This window comes from Branchiostoma floridae, chromosome 2 (assembly GCF_000003815.2).
Source record: "Branchiostoma floridae strain S238N-H82 chromosome 2, Bfl_VNyyK, whole genome shotgun sequence".
NCBI lineage: Eukaryota > Metazoa > Chordata > Leptocardii > Amphioxiformes > Branchiostomatidae > Branchiostoma > Branchiostoma floridae.
Window position 1 is genome coordinate 17,685,458 of NC_049980.1, and position 24,704 is coordinate 17,710,161.

A 24,704-nucleotide genomic window follows, 5' to 3' on the forward strand; every position below is an offset into this window, starting at 1 on the left:
AAGAGTATTGGTCAGAACTTAACTTTTTGTGTGAAGTAGCATATAACATCTTCATAATTCTAACCATGGTCACAGTTGAAATTTATTCCAATACAAGCTCTATGCACATTGATGTCCAAAGATATACAGTATTTTCTAAATGTTTATGACACATTTTCTCACTTGTTGCTCCTCCCTCCTTCTCCTGTCTTCCTCATCCAGCTGTCGTCTTCTCTCCTGATCATGCTTCTCATCCTCCTCCTTCTTCTTCCTCTCAACCTCCTGCCTTCTCTCTTCTGCCAGCTTCTTCAACTCCTCATTCTTTCTCTTCACCTACAAGGACAACATATCAACAGAACACATATCAGCTGGTTAATAACATTCACGAGTCATTTAGTGAGGGTTACAAAGTCTTCATTCTCATCTTCAATTTGCTAAGGTGACCTTTTGGCACCAGGTGTTGCAGGTATAGGATGCAGGAAAAGGGATAAAACTTTTAGGTAGGCCTTCAGAAGAAGAGTTAAAAGTCAAAAATAAAATGCAGAGGAATCAGGACATGAATAAAGAATTCACAGTGCAGGTACATGGGAATTGAATTGAAAGTAATTAAAACCTCTTCAGCTAGGTGAATAGAATGGTCGTTATGTAAAGTGTCACCTCTTCCTCTTTCTCTCTCTGTTTCCTCTGTTCTGCCTCGTATTCCTGCTGCATTCTCTCCCGCTGTTCAGCCAAGCGTCGCTCCTCCCTCTCCTCTTCCTCCTTCTGCTTCCTCTTCTCTTCTTCCTGCCTCCGCTTCTTCTCTTCAACCTGGGGGAGAATGAACTTGGCAATCAAGAGCCAGATATGGATCTACACAAAACTGCACAAGAAGACCACTCAGGGAACCCAAGAAATCTGGTCTGTGTGAACAGGTGGCCGATAAAGACAGGATTCTTAATGCTTGTGTCACTGAAAAAAAAAATATCTATGGCACCACCAAAAAAGTGGTTACATTGGCTAGGAGGTCCAGTCACTTTACAGGTTTGACATCATCAACTTAAAAGTACTTAAATTTTAAAAAGTTTCATATTCAAAGTCACATCATTCGTCATTGTTTGGAGAGATCATAACCTTTCTTTGTGACGGAATGAAGGAAGGGTAGTCTTCAGCTTCACATGGTCTCTATCATAAAGGCATGTTGGTAATATTGGCCCTCACCTGTCTCTGCAGTTCTGATTGGTACTCATCCCTCTGAGACTTCTGTTCATCGCCTTCATCTTCAAACACCTTGTTCTTGCGAGCAAATGGTGACTTGTACGTGTACATGTTGAGGGCTGGAGGGGAATAGGTGGAGGGAATCATCATTCATGCAAAATAAAAGACTGAACACCAGACTTTCATTTCAATCACATTTTAACATTAATCCAGTTAAGTTAGTTTGAGGGATCATTGTTGAGGATCCATGCTGCAATGAAAGTAAACCAAGAATTGACATACATTTTTTTTGGATTGCAAGCATTTGATATTATCTTGGGTTTATCAATGCAAATATTGACCAAGAAGTATTCCTCACTTTCACCATTATAATCAACTTTTTTTACTATCCTGGCAAATGGTTTCTAGTTTCTAACTAATCACTTAAAAAGATTAGTTACTGGTTCACATTAAGGAGATAAAGAAAGAGATTGTCAAATGATTAGAAAAAAAGCGTGCTGTTGTGTTAGTCTGCATGCTCCTGAGTGACACAACAGATGACAGGACAGTGCTACCGTGCACACATTGTTATATTGTCACAGACTGGGCCAGCCCAGACAGAGTTCATTGACTGGAGATATTGTATGATATACCTATCTATTACATGTGGGCTCCCATTTAGTCACCATATTTATTTTTAGCCAAAAATACCATGTGCAGTAGAACAATACAGACAAATTATACAATATAGCCAGAAAATTTGCACTACTGACAGAACCTATAATCAGCTAAAGCCTTGTATGCTAAACATCTCCAGTCATTAAATCTGTATCATTCTCTGGTTTTATTGCACACCGACACACTGAAATTCTGTTCCTCCAACCTTCCGGAGCATTGTTGCTGCCTCTGCTGCCATCATCTCCTGGGTACTGTGTCCTGTTACCCACATTCTGACCATGACTGGTCAGGAACTGGGCAATGGCATCATGGTCTATGGCCAAGATGCATGCGTGGGAGTGGCAAGAATATTGTTTACATACAGAAAGAGTGGGGAGTAGCATTGTCATATGGAAGCTGATCACGGAAGCTGAATGTGATCATAGCACACAGAAGCAGTGCTAAGGCAATACACCTGGGCATGCTTATAAATAATATGAAATGTCTTGATTATCATTATTCATCATACAAGGCAATTGGTTTTCAAAATGCCAATTTATGTCACAATGATGTAAGTCACATCCCAATTCAATAGCGATTACAGTAGCCCATGCCTTTTCAACTTACTACCTTTCTCACCCTTAACCTACAATTTGATGAGTTCTTATTGATCATTTTCTTTTTCTTTAGAACAGGTTTTACATGCTCTACAGTCATGTCTTTGGGACCACCCTGGCAACTTGAAGAAGACAACTAGATTTTCGAGCTATGAAAGCAGAATTGCATGCCCATGTTCTAATTTGCCCATTATAGGTTCCATGTGGCAAATGGAGAAGAGTTGCTTTCTACAAAATCATAATCAATGAGGTATTCACCTTGGGACTCCTTAGGTGGAGGTCGAGGAGGCTCTGTCAGACTGGCCATGTTGACCTCCAGATTAACCACTGGTTTGTCAGAGTATTCATTCCGTGGACTGAGCTGGTCTTCCTCATTCTGAATATGCATCTTCCGCAGGTCCGCTGGGTCAACACAGACACAACACACAGATTACAGCAAAGGTAACCTACTATATGCAAAACATTAAACAATTGTTGATGTTCTCCTTTATACCCAAGGATAAAAGATCATGCTTCACTTACCTACAACCTTCCCATCATTGTTCCTGAGTGGTGCCCCCCCTCCACCCTTACCCCAGGGGTTATAGTTCATGGCTTCTGCTTCCAACTTTCGGTCATATCTGCATGAGATGAAAAATGTGAAAATATCACTGTTATCCATCAAGAAAATCTTGAATTTTGCTGACTATGAATATCCGGAAACACAAACACATACACAGACAGACACACACACACAGACAAACCCCAAACAATATATCCATTTTCATGCCGATAATAAACATCACGATGTAACTCTTGTACTCTGATATGATTTTATCATACAAGGTTTCTTTCTTGAAATAATACCTTGCCAATCTTTTGACAATTTCTTTGCACAAAAATACACATTTATACAATAACATATCAACTGCAAGGGGTCATTTGAAGATCACTGGGTGCAAGTTTGGGCCAAACGTTTTGCTGACAAACATCATAATGAAAACACATTTTAGAGACAACTGACTCACTGTTGTACCTTCTATCTCTACCCCTGACCCAGACAGTTTTAAGTATTCAAAAGGCAGAACTTTCTATAAACCATCAGTAAACCGAATGAATGTATGAACAAAGAAAGGAAGGAAGGAACATATGTTACAATGTGGTACATTTTACTAAGTAACAGATTCAAATTTTCTTCTTGAGAAAGTGCATAGCACACTCAATCATAATTATTTGATCAGAAGCTTACCTCTCTTTCTCCTCCTTTTCTTTCTGTTTCTTGATGTCTCTCAGCCTCATCTGTAAAAGTTTTAAACTTCAATTTGTAACAGAAATCACTGTGAGAATATAAAATGACATCATCCAAAGGAAATGTGACACTGCAACAGGTTTACAAAAAACACAACATGTATTCTACTGCCTGGTAGCATGTGCCAATTTGATATCAAACTGTGTGATTATGTGACTGTCAGACATTATATCACGTACTTGGGTGTACAGCGGCGCTCCCGAAATACGCGTCAACTTGCGCGAAACGTCCTCCGAAATTTCACAGTGCGTTACGCATTCTTTCGCAGCGCGTTCCGCGAAATTTCGCAAGACGTTGCGCAGTCTTTCGCAGTGCGTTCTGCGAAATTTCGCAAGGCATTCTGCGAAGTTACGCAGCGAGTTTCGCGAAAAGCAGGAGCCTAACGCAAATTCCTACTGCGTAATTCTGCGAAACTTCCGTAGAAACACGCCGCATTCATATGCAGACCGCCCGCGAGGTGGGCGGAGAAATATCACGGTTTGTTTACCTTTCCTTTGAAGCCGGCGCGCCAAAGGCAAAGTACATATACGAGTACATGTACATACCGGACGGGGTAGTCGCTTCTCACAAATCTACTCGCCTCTACCTTTTGTTGTCATGTACCAAATTCAATGAAAGTCACACAAAATGAACAAAAATGCTATTAGTAATACTGCTATAAAATAACCACAGGCCTGTGTCCTTGGTAAAGTTACGAAAATACAACGTAAAAATGTACTTTTGGTTTGCAATGCCACCCTATTCATGATTAGCCACGCCGTCATGGTGACAAATTTTGTGCCTTAGAACTTTCCTATCTTGTCAATATCTGCGTACCAACATGTGTCAGTATTTTCCTCATATTTTACCACATAAAAGTTACGGGAAAGTTTGTTTTTTTTGTCTTTTTTTCTTCTTCCATAATTTGGAACGCTCTGAGAAACAGCCGGGGAGACTTCTATATTCGGCTATCCTCGTTTCACATTCGGCGGGGGGTGATTCGCTTCATCTCGGCAAGGAGGTTGAAAAAGGAATCGTCGTCAGCAAATGGTGTGCTTGGAGTTCTCACGAGATAAAACGATCTTCGTTGACAATGTTCGGTGTGCTTACATTTACAAGGAGGAAAGACGACGGGGGCACTTCCGTGTAAAGACGTCAAAATTAGCGTGCGAAAAACACTGTCTCGCAATCACATTCTGCTTGGTGCACCGTGAATTTTTTATTCCCACTTCGCTGCCTGAAATTTTGCAGTGAGAACGACCCTTTACCCCACGACTAAAACCTGTGTAGTAGCAAGTTTTCGAGTTGAGAACTACAATTTGTAGAGGACGCACGTAACCCGATCCGCATGGGAAATGCCGCTATTTGTGCCGTTACCATGGCAGCAGCTATGGCGGCAGTCTTCAGATGTACGTCTTGGACAGGGCGTGCCCGATTACACTCAAGATCCAATCAACTTGCCACCAATCACAGCCAACAGCGGCGACAAAAAAAAGGCGGTAACATTTGACATACAGATTTTGGGTTCGGTTGTTCGTATTTACATTTTGTCAGTTGCAGTTTAAACTGATACTAAGTACATGATGGCACCAAGATGACAAAAGGTGGAGTTTCTTCATACACCGGCACATATTAGTGATGTACCTACCGTATTTCCAACATTTTGAAAAGATGATGGTCGATCGGGTTTTAAACGCTATATGTTGGGATATGATGTAGTATACATTTGTTGATGTTTATATTATCAGCATTGCATCAGACTGGTCTGGTTTTAAATCTCACCACCAATAATTCTGAGACGCACCTAGTCCGATAGTGTCTAATTGATAAACGACTCGTTTAAATTAGGGCTAGATCGTCACCGCTGCTAACAGCGTCCTTATTTTTCAAGCGGTATATTTTTTTGCTTTTGTACTCATTCATACAATCCCCGCTCAACAGTCTTGCAGCATGAATTGGAAATACACAATTTCTCAAATATATGGACGAACTCTTTATTATTATTTCAACATTTTAAAACCAAGAGCTTATGATAGTTATCGCCTTATATCTGTATCAGTTGTCAAACCAAGACGTCAGAAGCTAGGATCGTTGCGAGGTTGAATGTGTTCCTTGCAGTAAGGTTGCGTCGATTGTCCGACCAGGAGCGACCGACAGTGATGTTCCGACCCAAGAGCTCCGTAACAGGTAGGTCTTCTTGGCCAAGCTGCACCCCCCGATGATCAGCAATATACCAAGGAAACCAACGGATGGAAACCCAAATCCCATCTTATAAAAACAACTACCAATACATAGTAGAAGTACAAATGTACACGTAACGTTAGTTACGCTAACAGAACTTTGAACAGATACGCAGACAAAACACGGTTAATAAATACATTGAAAACACATAAGGTGAATGTATACCCTAAACACATAATGTTTAATGTATGCCCTGTATTGTTTCTTTCGTTCGACTGTCCGATGACCAGGGGCTGCCGTCTGCGATGCCGTAAGAAACAGAACTCCGTAAGGAACAGGTAGGTCTCCTTGGCTAAGTTGCACCCCGATGATCAGCAGTGCGCCAAGCAAGAAACCCGAATCCCATTACGCTGGCTTACAAAATCATTATCTATCGATGCTTTACTACATAGAAGTACATGTAATATTAGTTAAACTATATGACACTAACACGTTTGAACAGATACGCAGACAAAATACAGTTAACAAATTAAAACACATAATATAATGTTGAATGAATGCCCTGTATTGTTTCCTTCGTTCGACTGTCCGGCGACCAGGAGCGGCCGTCAGCGATGTTCCTCCAAAGAGTTCCGTTAGGAACAGGTAGGTCTTGTTGGACCCCTCTGGCTCTGCACCCCCGCCGACCAGCAGCGTCATTTCAAGTGAAGCCAGACGATGAAAACCTGAATCCTAGATATCGTCTAGAAAAGTAGCTATGAATATGATATCAATACCAATAACGTTACATTGAGCATCATTCTAGCTAGAAATACAGGTTATGACCGAGCAGATATAACTTTGATATCGTTTTACATTATACATAATGTAACGTTATATTGAATATATTCAGACTTGCGAAGAAAAAGGTGTCTAAATCTAGGATCGCTTCAAGGTTGGATGAATTCCCTGCAGCAAGGTTGCGCCATGTGTCCATTGTCCGACGACCAGGAGAGGCTGACATCGATGTTCCGACACAGGAGCTCGTCAGCAACCGGTAGGTTTTGTTGGCCCCTGCACCCTGGACGACCAGCAACGTCATTCCAAATCAAGTCGGCGGATGAAAACCTGAATCCTAATCCTCTAGAAAAGTAGATATCAATGCCTACTACGAAGGAGTATAGCTTTATCTAGGAATTATGGACGGGCATTATATGGCTTTACACATGTATACAATATATAACCAATTCACGCAAATCCTGCATGTCTTATATTTCCACTTTCAAGAGGAAAAAATGTCACATTAACGATTATTCAACACTAGCTAACTTTAACGCCATTCCTTTCCCCTTTTTTCTGGTAAAATTGCGTAACGTTATGTCTGTTATGACATTAGCTGTCATTTATGGGCTAACGTCCAAGTCAAGAATAATTACTAGTACATTGCGTTGGAACATTCATAATGCTTAACGTTCCATAACTCACAACAGCGAATGGGCTTAGAATGAGTTCAAAACTATTGCAAGAATTATTACAACATGCAACAGTTGGGTTGGAACCGTCGACTTGTAGGTCTCGGAACGCCGGCTGACCTAAACTTTCTTCAGCAACGTCATTGCGTCTCTAGCATTTCGTTGTCTTCGCCATCGTATGTCTGAGTCAAAACTGACAGACATTTGCGTGGTTATCTTATCTTTTATACAGTGAGAATTGTCTGAACACGAAGCCAGCGTCAGCGCCGCCATCAAAAATTTCCTTCCTAAATCGGCTTGGGTGACTCACAACGCGAGTCACCAGCAACTTCGCTGTCTGAATGCCTCTAGCTGCCGACAAAGATTAGACCTTCAATTACTGCTGATTACAAGTTCATAGTCATTTCTAAGAATCAAATCGTCACAACAATAAAACAAGGAGCCTTGCAAAATCCTTTGTTCGCAAGGCTTGGCTTGTCTGCATGTACCATTATGCCGAAGTGGTCCCGTGGAAAGAAAACTTTTCTCTTCAAGGCTCATTTCTTTGACCAAAGAACAACTTTGTGTAGTGTCTAATTGAAAGAAATCCATTTAATTAAAATTAATCGTTCCTATATCACAATCACTATATGATATACTATACATCAGAATACACGTTTCCATATTTTACCAAATTACTTTAAAAGTGGAGTCGTCCACTGACCCCTTGTGACCTTGTTTTCCTGCTGCTGCTGCGACGGCCATCTTGAAGAAATTATGCGAAACACGATTTTCACATCAACAACAACAATGATTGTTTTTTGTCGCGGAATACTAAAATTGGGCCTGCTAACATACATTTCAAGAACTTAAGATAATCAGACACAAGACTAGATTGTTTGCTTGTGAAATCTGCCGTAGTTTTCCAGTCCGTCTACATAGAAATGACGATGTAACGTTAGAGTAGAGCCGATTTCGTGTCGGTTTATCCTGGGTTTACGCAAGTACGCTATATACGGGTCATTGACCCTTAATGTCTTGCGTTGTTCGATGTTATTTCGGTCCTCAATCAAAGAACGTGTAACAGTTTTACGTCGACTTTTCTTAACCCTTCTGTTTGTAATTTATTCGGCTACTTATTTGATGTTGTTCATGATTTGGGACCGCACCGCCACGCGGTCAGACGTTCTCTGAGTTGCGCTCCCGCCACGCTTTTCCAGCCCCCATATTATCTACAAATTATCAATGAATACGTGATAATAAGGACGATCAATTGTCATGTTGATTGCATTGTGTAATCACTGCTCATTAACGACCAAAATTTGCGTAAGATTTCTTACGTAGAAGGCTTTCGCATGGGTGTTTCGATTACGCAGGGGGATATTTCGCAGTGCGTTACGCAAACTTTCGCAGTGCATTCTGCAAAATTTCGCAGTGCGTTACGCAAAATTACGGACTGCGTTCTGCGAAATTTCGGAGTGAGTTCTGCGAAATTTCGGAGTGAGTTCTGCGAAATTTCGCAACACGTTTCGCGCAAACTGACGTATATTTCGGGAGCGCCGCTGTATCCAGGTGCTTAGTGTCACAAGCCTGTTCTGAGCACAATTTCTGTCTATTTTCTCAACACAACTGAACAGCCCTAAATAAACTGGTCCCTGACTGAGTTCTAACACAGACATATATTTAATTCCTACCTGTTCCTTCAGCTCTTCCTGATACTGCCGCTGCTTTTGTATAGCCTCCTGGCTCTTCCTTGTATCATCGTCAGCAACCATGTCCTGAATACGACTCTCTGTACGTTTTCTGGCAGCACTGATGAGCAACATCAAAGTAGACATGTCACAAGGAACACTTGTACACCCTGTAGTGAAACTAAATCCCTAAGTTACTAAAAGCATTGCACATGTAGCCGAGACCTTCAAATTGAGCAATGATCTTGAAAAGAAGTTGTACAGTCTTAAAACAGATTTCCCAGCATCAGGGTTTTAAAGCCAATTATGAGAAAAGTGCTTACTCCTCCCTGGTAAACTCTGGTCCCCGTGGTGATAGGCCTGGTACACTGATAGAAGGGACAGGGAGAGAGTCCGTAGGGCCATTTGCCAAGGTAGTCAAGGGAGGAACTGGGCCACCTGGCGGAGGAACTGCACCACCTGGAAAAGGCAACATTTTGTTAACAAGAGGAGACCAAGCCAAACTGTAGTAACCATAGGCAGGATCATCTAAAGGTTTATTAATAAAAAAGACAAAAAAGTTGTGAGTTTCCATCTATGAGCTCTTGTTTTCAATCATTGTCTTTAGTAAGATTTTTACATTTGTCTTGCCAAATGACAGTACAACTTAGACATATTGTTGACATACCTGTAGTCCCTGTGTTAGGATCCAGCGGGTGTCTCATGCCATAGTAGTAGTAGGCATCATCATATGGTGTGCGATACGGACCAAGAGGAGCTGCCACTGGAATCATGGGAGCTCCCATGAAGTAGGGGTTGGCAGGCACTACTCCAGGTTGTATATACCCCATGGGCTGGGGGGCAAGGCCTATATGGACACAACAATTGACCTCTGCTTAAAATTTTACCTCGTCCATCAGCAAAGAAAAAGTCAATGACATGTATTTCTACAAGACTGTCGGTGTCACACACCAAGTATCAAAAACAGCTACAAGTTGAGATCAAGAGCAATTTGTTGCCAAAACAATCTGTTGCCAAATTGTGCTGTCTAATGACTAACTGACTAATGAGGTTTAATATATCCTGACCTCTCTGAGGCTGAGGTGGTGGTGTTGCAAATGCCTGCTGGGGTCTGTAAGGAGGGGTCCTTTGTCTTTCTTGTCGCCTGTCTCGACCTTCAGGTTCATCGTCCAAGGTGTGGTACGGCCGATACGGAGACGTGTCCCGCCCTCTCTGTCTGTTGTTCTGGCGGTTAGTGGGTGGAAGGTCCCGGATTCTACCAGGCTGTGTGGCAACGAGAATCAAAATACAGTTTCTACACTGTAAAACCTTTTAAAAGACACACTTCTGCACATACAGAAGGTGCTTGTATCTACACCATATATAAAATCTTGTCAGTGCAGTTTCAACAAAAACTGCAATGATAATAACTTTGATTGAGGCTCCAATAAGATTAAGGTATGATACTGAATTCTGAGAGACAATAGTCATTGCACAGGTGTTAGTGGCAAAAAGGTCAATAACCAAGATTGATATTTATATTGTTTTGTAAGTGATATAACACTTTTTATAAGTTATTCCAGGACTAAGGATGGCTACTGATGCATCAAGTCACGTGGGCATAAACATGCAATAAATGTACTTCACCATGTCCCATTTTTAGGACTAATCTACAAAATATGTTTCTATATCAACTTCTCTAAAAATTCTAGCAAACCAAGAAGCTTCTCTTGTAGTCTACCCTATCCCACCACCTTAACACCGTAAACCAAGTTAAGAGATCACCAAACACCAAGTAAATCTATAATTAGGCACACAGGGACGGCAAGTGAGTTTGTGTTAGTGACAACACCCCACATATGATATACCTCCTCCTCAGGAACACTTGTCTGCAGAGCAGCGGCAAAATGGAAGTAAACAAGCAGAGCAGTCAACACATTATCACAATATATAGATCAATGTGTGTATAGAAAGGATTTCTAAGTGTAGCTCACCTTGAGTTCTTAAACTGACACCACTAATCAACAGACCTATTGATTACAATTATGGTCTGACTTTCAGTTCCGCCTAACTCACGAACATTCACACCAGATTATGCTTTCAGGAGAGCAGATTTTGCAATGTTGCCAAAGTTTGAAACAGGTCTATTATATTTTGTCTTAACAAAGGTGTAAATGGGATGAGCACCATGAAACCGTTTTCCCTCACAACAGATATCCATGTTCAGTTGTTTAGATGATGATGATTGCAATTCATAATTTGTTGTATAGTCAACTGTAAAATACACAATCATATTTGGACATACTGTATAGTATTATTCTATAACATAAAAAAGAAAAGGTCAGTCTTACCAATTTCTCTGGGTCATTCTCTCCACTGGCATTAATTCTCATGTCTCTAGTCTTCTCTCTGAAAAAGTAATGCAAATAATCACTGGGGGTCAGAGTCAGACAGATACATGTACATAACTCCTGGTAACACTTTTGATTTCTAAGACAGAGTTATTGTATCTAATCTAAAATGCCTGACAGTAACTTGTATAGACTACTTTACATTGATGTCAAGGAATGATAATAGAAACAGAAGGATTTATTGTTGAAGGTAAAGCTGACATTGACACAGATATTTTAATATTGTACACAGTATTTAGTAACATGCTAATGACTAAAGGAGTGGATCTCCTCAAAAACTCACTTTTTCCTAGCCCTTTCATTGTCGGCCATTTGCCGCATAAGATCTTGTCGGTAAGCATCCTTCCTTCGCCGCACAGCACTTGCTCGCTCCTCATTACCTGTAAATGTTGTAGATTGTTGATCTTTTTCTAAGCACACAGGGGAGTAGCTAAGCACTGAATACTTACTTAATGCTTACCAAAAAAACATTGTATATTGTTCACAGCTGTAAACAAGGCATTCAATCAGATTCTACAGTAGCAATTTGGAGATTTCAAATATCAAACCAAAATTCTAAGATCTGGAGAAATATTCTATTGCAAAATGGATTTACAGCAAAATTCTTAGTACAAATGAAGTAGTATAAGACTCACCAATGGCAAAGCCGTCTTCAGGAGGGGCAGAGTGGGCACGGTCCTTGTCATCCTTTTCTCTTGATGGTCTGCACAATTGAATAACAGACAAACCGGATTAGAATGCACAGATGTGTAATCATACAGAATACATTGACATCACCCTGCTCCCTTCCTATTACATACACATGTACAAGTACTACTTCCTGAGATTAATTCTGATCATATCTTGTAGTCATTAACAGTTTTATGAAAGTTCAGAACCAACCTGTCTCCTTCAGCTGAGTTGAGGTCCCTTCTCCTCCCTGCCCTGCTACGACTCTGAAAGGGACAAGAACAAAATTAGACAAACAAGATTGGTACATGCTTTTCAGGTGGTTGAAATACATTTGATGGGTGACAATGAATTCAGTACACATTAAGCATTAATTTTTCAAATACACTTACCATTTTATCAAAGAATGCAGAATATTTCAGATCTGTTTTTAAACTTTTGTTGATTTAATTACTGATAAAATGAAACAACCAACATACCCAGTCCCGTTGGTCAGAATCTACATAGTCATCCCTGTCCCTGAAACGGACATGCCTGCTGCCATAGTCATCATCCAGGCGATTCACCTTCCGGTCATAGTCCTTAAAAAGATAATTCAACACTTTTAAAACAAACCAATCCAATAAAGCATCGGTAGTATCTAACTGTTTGTGGGCTGATGATATACATTCACATGTACAGTAGTTGCTGTTTACTCCTACATTTCAGTCTGCATAGAACACAAATTCTGTACTACTGTCACATTTGCAACTACAGGTTAGTCTGCCTAAGTAAGCATCTATAGCCTGTGAGTGGCTTTTGCTGCTTACTACACTTGAGTAGCCAAAAGACATACAAAAAAAAACAAAAGGTATTTCCAAATAAATAATTTGTCTATAGAACTCTATCTGTTGGCCACATAGAGTTTCAGTTTCTGGACTGGGTAACATCCCTAGCCTAAAGGATAGAGCCATCTTGCCTGACTACTGTGACTACAGGAAAGGTGTACAGATGTGCAGCTATTCTGTTTCAAATGCCTTACTACATAAACTATAGCCAGCCACACAGTAGATTTTCCTAACATGAAGCTGACTACAGCAGGTCTGCCTAGCCCTCTCCTGCTTGTACCTGATCCCATTCTCCCCTAAGCCTGGCTCTGCGCTGGCACAACTCACACTTCTGCCTGTCATGGCCTAGCTGTTCCAACCAACCTGACTCTGGTCTGTGCTTGGTAAGGACAGATAGACAGTGTAAGAGCCTAAGGTGTTGTACGTGCATGGAGTTACTGCTATCTACTCTTTTTGCCATGACACCCCTTGTAGTGTTTTGAGGTGTGAAAATATTGAACAAGAACAGAACCCTTGATTCATCCTTCTTTTTGGTGAAATATTTTCAATGCTAGTAAGCTTCTTAGGTCAAACTGTACAAATGTTCTATATCCTGCCATTTGAAATTTCCAAATTTGACAGGTACATGTACTGTCTTGTAGAAAGAATGAGTCTGCTCCATTGGTAAAGCAAAGGGCAGTATAAATATGTGGAGTGCTCAGCCTTACCCGACGATCATCCGGCTCATTGAGGAAGCCATCACTTCTGGATGCTCTGAGGGGATGGTCACGGAGTCTGTCATCCCTGTTAATAGAACCAGTTCAGTTGTAGTCAGGGACTAGGGAATTACACACTGTGATAAATACAGTGAGTGGAAGTGGGGAACTGCAGAATTACAGTCCACTCACCTTAAATATGTTGTATTTGTCAAATTATTGTAACTTACATTGCCCTTGGAAATTAACATTGCAACATGAGCAATGTGCATAACTAACGCTCGGGGCTGAGAAAAAGGAGATCCGTTGGAAGAATCTCAATAACTTTAAAGAAAACAATATCACGGTGAAAATTGAAGATATGACACAAAACATTTCTGGGCTCTTTGATGTCTCTATTTCAGTAGAATTAATACAAAACAAACAGTTAAAGGTTTGTACTTCTCCGCTCTAGGGAAAAAGTTTCCACGATAATACCTTCTTCTGTCGGTGATCATCTCTGGATCATCCAAGCGACGATACCTGTCCTCTTCTTCTCGCTTCCGTTTTAAGATGTCATCATACGTTTCCTTGCCGAGAGGGCTGGTGTCTCGTCGCCGGGGAGGAAACGTGTGGCTGCCCTGGTCACGCTACACAGAGATCACAATTCCTTGTCAACTTGTAATATCTAGCAATTATGAAACAATTTCAAACAGACAGAAATGGAAGCCAATCCCTTAAATACATCAAGCAGACCAGCCTTTGAACTGCCAGAGTTTGAAGAGATGTGTCTTACATTTAATCCCTGGGGTTCACTCGAGCTCCTTGACATAGACTTGTTTGCATGTTCAATCTCCTGAATCCTCGAACTTACTCCAGTGGATCGGAACTTCTTCTGCTCAAAATGTTGAACAGTTTATATCGTTAGCAAGAGTTCACTACAACTAAAAAAATATATATTAAATCTGCAATCTATGCTGAAAAGAAGCTCTTGTAATAGGCAAACTAAACTCCAACACAACATGGATGTGGAATATACCATTACCAAAAATACAGAAAAGCAAGAGGAGCTTTTGAGAGTTATCCATGACATAAGTTGTCATTACATAATTCATTGTGTCAATCAGCATCTGTAAGTGCGACTGTAAGATGAAAATGGGTACATACACTTAGCACCCTTACCTCATTTAACAGCTGGTTGTACTCCCTTTTCCTTTCTTCCTGAAGTTTCCTTCTGTGATCCTCATAACCACCCAACTTCAACCCTCCAAACTCAACTGGCCCTATGCAAGGTGAAGAAAAGATATAGCAACCAAAAATGTAGCTTTATCCAAAAATTGACATCCTGCCTCCAGGCTTCTATTTGCAAGTGATTTGCAAGTGATTATAAGTATAACCAAATAACAGAAATAATCACCAACTAAAACGTGTACACTAAGCAGCAGTTCTACAGGAAATGGCAAGAGAACAATATATACTATTGACATCCCCATCGCCAACTGTATTATAATTACAGTTACTTTCTGTGAAATTCATTATAACTTTACTGTAGTTTACACCAAAATATTGACTTATGAAAAATCTTATGTATTTTTCCAACAAGTGTTCCACTCATACAATTTACAAAATTGCCAATACAGTGTTGTTATGTCAGTGACATTGTATGACAGTGTAAAACATGTATACATGATATGTAGATTAGTTATACCTCCAGAGTCTCTCTTGCTGCCCTGCGTTGGAGGGATGTTCTCCTTCGATGGCCCATTTGTGACACCATGAGATGGGCTGATATCAGGGTCCTAACAGATCAGGAGAAACACACATTACATTTCATTTTGATTTCTAGACACTGCCAGATGGTCAAACATATTCCTGAAAACCTATTTCACATACATTTCCAACATTCTTTTATCAATTTAAATGTAAACATACATTGATTCAACAGTATAAACTGTAAAAAAAAGCTGGTTTCTGGTCTGTAAGTTGCTACTCACCAACATGTTATTGCCATATCAATTATCGTTGGTGCTTTGTCATGAACTGACAATAGATTGCCTCACCCATGTATTTCCCATGGGAATTGAAGGTTACTCACCTATGTTACCACAAAACATAACAATACCACACTCTGAAGATTCATTTATTATTGATACTATAATAGCACAATAGACAGTCTATGTCTATGATGTTGATCTGCTATGGATCTCCATGACTCCATTTGATCTAGCGTCCAAGTGCAACTAGGCAACAATGATTCTTAAATAAAAACATGTCTGATAAGGCTACATTGATATTATAGACATTCACTGGGAATCCCAAAACAGATGCAAGAATGTGAATAAAAAAAGTTTATGCCAGAAAAAAAGTTTTCCCCTTCATTATGAAATCTAGGTGGTCAGGAAGGTTTCAAACAAATGGCTAAACATACATAGATTTTCATTTTTGTTCTCTCACATCTTTTTTTAAAGTTGGAATATACTTTAGGACATTAGCATCCATTTTCCATTTTTTCTTTCATTAAATGGCATATGTGCTCATTTTATAGCTGCTTTGTACGATTTAATCTTTCTTAAAACAGACAAAAATTGATGCGTGCTCGGATGTCATCCATACAATCAAATCAACATGGCCTTAACTCCCAAAATAAAGAAAAGGCAATATGTGATAACAAAATTAACATTGTATTTTGTATTTTTTTCTTAAATTTCTTAATCATATATAAAAACATGTAGATAGTTACTAAATGGCCCATCTTTTTTGATATCTGTGTAATGTAAGAACTGAGAATGTGTCCTCAGGTTAGGCTAATTATTCAATGTTACATGTAGTCAAGTTTGAAGGATCTACAAGATTTGTGTAGCACAAAAGACAATTGCACTTTTATATATTTTATATACATGATACACAACTGGTATAAATCATTTCTTTTAAAATTTAGTAATACTTTCACTTGTTTCTGAACCTAAAATAACCAGTAGTCTCAGGCTAAGAGCAATTCTGAATGTCAACTCTCTGAGACATATTTTGCCAAAGGCACTAAGTACCCTAAGAGTAAGACTGTCATTAAGCGTGTATACCAGTGGGATTGCTGATGCTGCATTTAGTACATTTCTTGACTTGAGATTTATGTTTTTTGTGAGTCAAGTATCTACCTGAATCAAGGGAGTTGACACTAACAAATACGAAAACATGGTAACTCCTTTTACTAAAAGTATTAATGTTTTGGAACTTGTGAATGATCATATGACTATGAGTTGTTGATAATGTCAGATCAACATCATCCTTCCTTCATCCTTGTCAGATGAGACATGATAAGGTATCCCGTTATCACAGATGTAGACAACTTACAGCCGGAATCCCGAGCTCCTGTCTCTCTGCAGATATCTTCTTTTTCTGCTGTTCTATGAATTTCTCAATGTCGTCACTCATGCTGGCTTCAGTCCTCACACCTTACATCACCTGTACACGAGAAAAACAACTTAGTGAACTTACCATCATCCAGGCTTTGCTAGGATATGACCAACTCGTTATGGACCTCTTCATGGCTATCAACAGGATTTAATTACACTGACAGCTTCTCAATTTGTATTTCATAACGGTGCATAAAACCAGTCAGTGAGCGTAGTGTCACATGGCGATAGAACGTTTTGACTTTATAATATAAACGTTGCTACCATCAACAACATGTTACTATGGTCTTTCCTCGCCAACTCCGTTATCAGGCTCCAGAGGTTTTTGTTGATCTAAGAAGCAAAACATGGCAATTTATATCCGTTAGGGTGAAAACATTTTGTATGTTAATTCACCATATGACATAAGGCTTTGACACAAGTTTGTAAACACCAACTAAGATGGCCGACTTACTAAACAATAGGAAGTAACAAAATGCGATCTCGCCTGAATACGTTTAGATCGTGTTACAGTCTATATACCTGCCACGTAAGCGGCAGGCCTTAAACAGTGTGTTAATCCGAGATTTCATGATCTCTAATCTGGCAGAATATGCGTACGACAAAGTCGTTCATAATTTATTGACACATCTGAAGTTGCCCATCCCACAAGCGTTATGGCAACCTGTACACAAACCTATTAATCGCCATTAGTGCTTCAATCACACCAAGCGTGCAGATCACAAGACCAAAGAGGTACTCACGGGTCCATAAAAATCAGAAATAGCGGGTGAAATCACTCCGTTCGCCCCCAAACCGCAGTGGAATTCAGTAAAAATAGATTTTTGTCAGTCGTGAAACGACTTCGCACGAAAAATGTCACTTCTGATACTGCGCATGCGTCATAAAACCCCCGGGGCATACTGGGAAATACTGGGCTGTCTACAAAAACATATTTTTTATGCCTCAACAAATTATTGCATTAGATAGAATTTAATACTTCTATATTTGCCAAAATTAAAATTAAAAGAAGATAATATGAATTTTCAGTCATTCTAAAAAAATATTCTTACTGTAAGACAAATTGTAATGTATCTATTCAGGTACACTTTTACAGGCGTTTAGGTTGCTTACCATAAACAGCAATGTTCAGATGTTTAGAAACTTGGATAGAAACCCATGCATATGGTGTGAGGAAAATGAGCAAAGTTTGTGCAGTTTTTGGTGGGTCCAGGGGAATAGGCAACGCTGTGGTTACCAAATTTGCTGAGGATGGCCACAAGATAGCCGTCATCTCAAGAAATAAGGAATCAGTGGACAGAACGATACAGGAGTTGGTTCAGAAAGGTCTCAAGGGTATGCACATGTTTTGTAATGCGTTTGATACATAAAGTTCGTTACTAGTAGCTTGTATGATATCCATATGTACTCATAATTGTCTTATATCCGCATAGGGGCTTAGTCGGTGATCGAGATTCTTTATGGAGCACTCTGCCACAGCCAGCGGTAGTTTTGTGTTCGTGCTTACAGGGTGCCTAGGGCAAGTAGTAGTAGTACACAACATGTAGCAGAGAACTGAAGAGAATGACAATCAGCACCAGGGACAGAGACTGCCATGCAGTACCAGGGACATAATCTGCAAGCGGATCTATCAGTGGCAACACATATTTCTTTGAAGTTGCCTTTTGTTAAGCTACATATACATGTATGACCAATATGAAGTCACTACCATTCACCACAAAAAAAATGAAGATTATGCATGCCCCCCTCCCCCTTTAAGGACGGTTTCAGAATTAGAAAACATGCCATATTTCCAAACTCTTGAAGACATTAGCAAGGTCCTCTCCACATATGGGTGTTTGTGATCCTATAGATAAGCATATTTAAACTCCAACGATTTTGACATGGCAAGATTCCACATGACTTGGCAAAGGGAGAGAACTGAAGAGAATGACAATCAGCACCAGGGACAGAGACATAATAGTCATTTTTCTCTGCTGTTGTCCAGGTCCACATCTTGGAGTGAGCTGTGATGTCAGTGATGAAAAGGGTGTTCAGGCCACAATTAAGTCTATACAGGACACACTGGGGCATATAGACATATTGGTTAATTCTGCAGGTAAGAACTTAGATAGCTATTTTGAAGCAAAAGAAGATTATTGAAAAAGAGTTATGGTGATCCGAATATGTATACCTGCATATATTAAAAAAATACATCTTAGTGCATTTTAACAGAAAACTGAAACAAAAGGAATTCTAAAAAAATTGTTTTCTTTCAGGTGTCAATAAAGATGCTCTTCTGTTGAAGACCTCGACCACAGATATGACAAGTTTGTTACAGACCAACCTTGTGGGGCCCATGCTGACCTGCAGGGCTGTAGTCAGGTCCATGGTACAGAGAAGAGCAGGCAGCATCATCAATGTGGGTAAGGTACTCTGAAGAACCAGTGTTTAGGATTAGAGCACAGGCTCATACTTTATGGTATTATGAATGGGAGGAAACTAGTCACCAAATATTATTATGATCATACATGTGCATAATATATTGCTTCCATGATTGTATTGTAATGGCCAAACTGAGTCTTGCCAGAGGAGGAGTCTGTTTTGATATTGTAAATGTTTGAGCAAGGAGGTTGAAAAAGGAATACTGTTATTTCCTGATTTTTTCAATGTACTGTTATGTTCACGGTTTTCACTGTGACAACTATAACGTGAACTTATCATTACTGATAACAAATAAATCACAGCCTTTTTTAATGGGCACTTGTCACGACAGTGAACATTAAGTTCCGAGAACAAGTTAAATTTTCTCAGACCGTGAAAGTTTGGTACCGTGAAGACAAAGTGAATTACAGTAGTGTCCTCTATAATTTTATTCTATCTGTCCATCCAGTTTGCAGCATTTTTGTTCTTAGGCTCCTTTAAAACTACGTAGTGTGGGTGAAAATAGAAGAAAGGGTAAAAGAGTTGTGTTGGCTGTAACCTATTCTACCCTAGTGTGAGAGAAAATTGTGAAACTGCAATATTATAAAGCCAAAATAAAAGTAGTAAGGAAACAAGGTAGCCTGAGTGCAAGCTGACCAATAACTTTATTTTTTTGTTAATGCTTTGGATCTCTTTCTTGTCTGGTAGGAAGCATAATAGGGGTCAAAGGTAACCCTGGCCAGTGTGTTTACAGTGCATCCAAGTCAGGCCTGCAGGGTTTCACCAAGTCACTGGCAAAAGAAGTCGCCTCTAGAGGGGTCAGGGTCAATCTTATTGTACCAGGTAACTGTTATGTATTGTTATCTAGTAACTATTAGGACATCAATGATGGAAGAAATTTCTCTAATGGAATCTCCAAAACCCTCTTAAAGATAAGAAAATGATATTCGACTTAAGATTTTGAAAGACAAATCTGGATGCAAATCTTTCTCTTCCTGTCTACCTTGTCCCTCTCCACAACAACCAGGAGGTCTAGGGACTAGGTAGGTAGGTAGGTATGTATGTAAAGTTCTATATGCCCCCAAGTTAACTGTACGGAGGATGAAGGCAAGTGTGTTAGAGGTGAAATTTGTATGTTTTTCATATGGAAAAAACATTGGAATCATAGATGATAAAGTTCACAAATTCCAGAGCAAGCAACTTGAGGGCCAAAATTGACTTTGACCTTCATCTTCCCAAAACCTATCCACATACAATGTACTCTATAATCACAATTAATACAAAGGTTCTTAAGTTTCACTGAAAACAAAAACAGACACACCCCTCTTGGTAAATGGCATGGCCCATAATGATGACCCACTCGTGTAATTTGACTCTTATGTAGCGAGGGGTAACAGAAACCTTCCTCTGGAGACAATCTATGTGCCTTTGGAGTCACTTCTGTTAACAATTAAAACAAAGCAGATGTAGGGTAAAACCCCATTTAACACAAAAATGAACACACTGTACCAGGTTCAAAGTCAATTAGGCCCAAAATGAAACCTCACCATTGGGCCACCACGCTAAACAAATCCACCAAATACCATCGCAATACTTCCATTTCATATGTGTGACATGGCCAATGTCGGGCCTCCAGGGTCGATGTCGGGCAGTCAGGGTCGATTTCGGGTGGTCAGGATCGATGTCGGGCAGTCAGGGTTAATGTCGGGGGTACAGGGTCGATGTCGGGTGGTCATGGTCGATGCTGGGCCTGCAGGGTAGATGTAGGGCAGTCAGGGTCAATGTCAAGCGGTCAGGGTCGATTTCGGGTGGTCAGGATCGATGTCGGGCAGTCAGGGTTAATGTCGGGGGTACAGGGTCGATGTCGGGTGGTCATGGTCGATGCTGGGCCTGCAGGGTAGATGTAGGGCAGTCAGGGTCAATGTCAAGCGGTCAGGGTGGATGTCGGGCGGTCAGGGTGGATGTCGGGCAGTCAGGGTGGATGTCGGGCGGTCAGGGCCGATGTCGGGCGGTCAGGGTCGATGTTGGGCGGTCAGGATCAATGTCGGGCGTACATGGTTGATGTCGGGCGGTCAGGGTCGATGTCAGGCCTGCAGGGTTGATGTCGGGCAGTCAGGGTCAATGTTGGAAGGTCAGGTACGAACATCCATATCACGTAAAACAATCTAATGTGTTACATGCACACAACCAGGCAAAAGGATAGAACACAAATACAACAAACCTACAACAACAATTATTAATACTAGTAAAAAAATAAAAACGTCGACACGGCAATAGTTTTTATTGCCACACTTATTTTCTGTGTCTTTGTCCCAGGATTCATCAATACAGACATGACCTCAGGCATGAGTGAATCAATTATAAGGCAGGCTGTACCACTGCAGAGACTGGGAACACCTGAGGAAGTGGCTACAGCTGTCAGATTCCTCGCATATTCACCTTACATCACAGGAACTGTAAGTATGCTATGTTGTCTTTTTCATCAATTGACAGGTTAACTTAAAACATAATACATTTGGAAAAGCTTTCTTTGACACAGATATTCTTTTCTAATGCAAAACACAGCTCAGCCAGTTGTTTGTACAGGTGCACATAACAAAAAGCACAACATCATTCAAGAACTGAATTGAGCCCTGCACTGATGATGGAGCAAAAAGAAAGAAGTTAAGTTTTTGCAGTAACCTAGTTTATGTGCAGTGATTAAACTATGTGATTTGGAGGCTTTTATATACAATCAATGACAGTAGCTATGTTTTTTCCTATTTTTTAGGTGCTGGTTGTAGACGGTGGGATGCAGCTGAACATATGAGCACTGGTATGCAGAATAATCTAATAAGCTAAAAAAACAACCAATGTACAGGACCAAACCATCATCAGACACATCAGCTGCTGTCTTAGGAGAAGAAAGTGACCCAGCATCGCTTGCAGATGATAACCAAATAAATTCATAGTTATGTATGAGCAAGGACGTTATAACGTCCTTGGTATGAGCTAACAGTCGTCCTGCCTTTCAATGCAAGTTTTACTTAATAGCATTGTTTCCTTTTAAATATTAGTTTTTACAAGACATTGATATTGCAGTTTTATGTTTCATTATCTTAGCTAATTCTACCAGAAAAGACACAGCTCAACACTGCAATAATAAGAGTTTGGAGACCTCATATCGCATAAAAATTCTGATTATGCAAATGACTTTCACATCTGCATGATCTATGCTTGGTTATGTACACATTGGCTTTTGCTATCTTACACAGGTCACAATGTTGACAATCCAATCATTCTTCATGCACAATGTACTTGGAAGAATTATGACACTTTTGCATTAATTGTGCAAATAAGTGACATAATTGGATCCACTAATCTAGCACCTGCTAGAAACTATGTTACACGTATTTGAGTCCTATAATGCAGAACACTCTATATGTACCGAAAATAGTTTCATCAGGTTGGTAGAATATAGGATGAAGGAGAATTCTTTGTACACAACCAGTGGGTACTTACATAGCTTACGTTTCGATGTCTCTCAGACACCTTCGTCAGAGCTTCTAACTGGAGTTCTGCTTCTCACCGCTATATGTAGCCGATGTAGGTGGCGCTTTTGCGGTGAGAAAACAATCCCAAACGTGGCTTAGTTTGTATCCCCCCTCTCTATATGTAGATTTTCCTCATTAGGAATGCAAATTAATTCATAATTTGTATAATTTTGTACAACTTCATTATGTACATCTTTGCCAAAGATGCCTGCATACATGTAGTTAAACTGTTCTGCATGTATTGTATGTACAAGTTGCCATACACTGTATCCTCTACAGTTGTCATGCAATAAACTTCTATTCTATGTTCCGTTATGCTCCTTGGAAGATTTTGGCAAGAATGCCCTTGCAGTCCCAGAGCAAGCTGCTAGGGGGCCCAAACATACATCACTTCTTCGTTACATTACAAGCTGTCTGCCACCAAGAAATCCAGACCATAGTATGTCCAGGTAAAAAGATACAAAATATGAAAGCTGTGCTGCAGTACCAAGGTCACATACTAGGGGGCTCCAAATCAACCTTGATGCTCATCTTTCCAACACCTACCCACATACCAAATATCATAATCCATCGAGAGGTTCTTGAAGTTATGGTGACTACAAAAATCTGGAAACACACACAGACACACCCAAAACAATATCTCCATTTTCATGGAGATAATCATTTTACTATTAGTACTACAATTTCGCCATAGCAGATGCTGCAGATCAACTCAAATTGTATATTGTATCCCTCCATATAAACCCTCCTCCACAACTAAGACTGTACAGTCCCTAACCCTTACTGCACACTACTTAGTATATAAACATACTCACTTTGTTGGGACAGTCCCCAGCCATAACAGCTTGTTGTTTGCCAGGTCTGTGGATAACAAACCTTTGCATCTGGCGGGTAAGCCTTTGAAGTTGGGCGGACAGCAACAAAGGAAACTCTGTTCCTCTGAGAACACAAGTTTCCCCATCAGCTGGGATGGATTGTCCACTTGACTCTCCTGATGTTGTCTTTTTAGGCTGTCCAAGTACTATTGTTACAAGAACAAAACAACGAGGACAAAGTGGTCAGATATTTTTTGCCCTTGTTGATCTTCACAAACACATGGTCTTGAACAGTTTGAATATTGATTATTTCCAACTAAGATGTGATTATTCTCAAGAGCGTATGTTTCACACTCACTGTGCCTTGCATGGGACAGAAGATTATCTTGTCATTAAGAGGACATTTAATGATTTTTCTTTGCCACACGTAGTCTATTGTGGACATCAGGTCATATGAAGAATCACTGCTTAAGTACACATGGTTGCCACTTGGACAAAGAGCAGTGTTTCTTCAGAAAACAACATAAGTTGTTTATGGGAAGAGAAAACACAGTTAAAAGTTCTCGGTTTACTCTACCCGGTGGGGGTCAGGCCAAGACTCATTGCTCATTTCGTTTTTAACGTCCTTACAGTGAAAAACAATTCGATACTGTCAGAGTAATTGCACACTTTTTGAGACGCTGGAAAACTGTCCTCCCACCATTACATTACCACTTGTATCAGTTATGAGGCCTCCTGAAACAGTCCTTGTAGCGATGAAATACAAGTGGCCTGTGTTGTCAATTTTGTAGTTTTCTTTGCTCCAGTGTTGCTTTCTCATGAACTGTCGGAAAAGTTTTTGTCCGTCTGCAATGCTGCTTGTAGATCAGTTGTCAAAACTAAAGTTTGACCTAAGACATTACACATAGTCTTTGAATACTTATCATATTTGAATTGTGCATGCTAGTCACAAGCACAACATATGCTAGATCTAACACAATGACTAAGA

General features: G+C 40.1%; 2 protein-coding genes across 10 annotated transcripts; one reads left to right on the forward strand and one right to left on the reverse strand.

The window, feature by feature from the left end:
• Positions 1-120: 120 nt before the first annotated feature.
• Positions 121-17,888, reverse strand: LOC118409305 (centrosome and spindle pole-associated protein 1-like). Of its 8 annotated transcripts, none has more exons than XM_035810233.1 (25): positions 17,709-17,888; positions 16,904-17,014; positions 15,264-15,354; positions 14,738-14,838; positions 14,352-14,450; positions 14,054-14,205; positions 13,589-13,664; positions 13,162-13,260; positions 12,534-12,635; positions 12,268-12,320; positions 12,021-12,088; positions 11,669-11,765; positions 11,326-11,383; positions 10,843-10,863; positions 10,063-10,258; positions 9,663-9,842; positions 9,319-9,454; positions 8,999-9,116; positions 3,655-3,704; positions 2,949-3,046; positions 2,685-2,828; positions 2,036-2,143; positions 1,177-1,292; positions 637-786; positions 121-312 (listed from the first exon to the last, which is right to left on the reverse strand). In XM_035810233.1, exons 2-25 carry the CDS (start codon positions 16,982-16,984, stop codon positions 136-138), a joined length of 2,571 nt encoding a protein of 856 aa, XP_035666126.1. In that variant the 5' UTR covers positions 16,985-17,014; positions 17,709-17,888; the 3' UTR covers positions 121-135. The 8 variants fall into 8 exon arrangements, with proteins under 8 accessions (XP_035666126.1, XP_035666127.1, XP_035666130.1 ...); XM_035810234.1 differs by lacking the exon at positions 17,709-17,888 and adding an exon at positions 17,642-17,660; XM_035810237.1 differs by lacking the exon at positions 14,352-14,450.
• Positions 17,889-18,074: 186 nt separating this feature from the next.
• On the forward strand, positions 18,075-22,214 carry LOC118409306 (carbonyl reductase family member 4-like). 2 transcript variants are annotated; one of them, XM_035810241.1, is made up of 6 exons: positions 18,076-18,300; positions 18,953-19,063; positions 19,224-19,370; positions 20,077-20,211; positions 21,685-21,824; positions 22,139-22,214. In XM_035810241.1, the coding sequence occupies exons 1-6, from the start codon at positions 18,090-18,092 to the stop codon at positions 22,175-22,177; spliced, it is 783 nt and encodes a 260-aa protein (XP_035666134.1). In that variant the 5' UTR covers positions 18,076-18,089; the 3' UTR covers positions 22,178-22,214. The 2 variants fall into 2 exon arrangements, with proteins under 2 accessions (XP_035666135.1, XP_035666134.1); XM_035810242.1 differs by lacking the exon at positions 20,077-20,211 and having other exon boundaries at positions 18,075-18,300.
• The last annotated feature ends 2,490 nt before the right edge of the window (positions 22,215-24,704 follow it).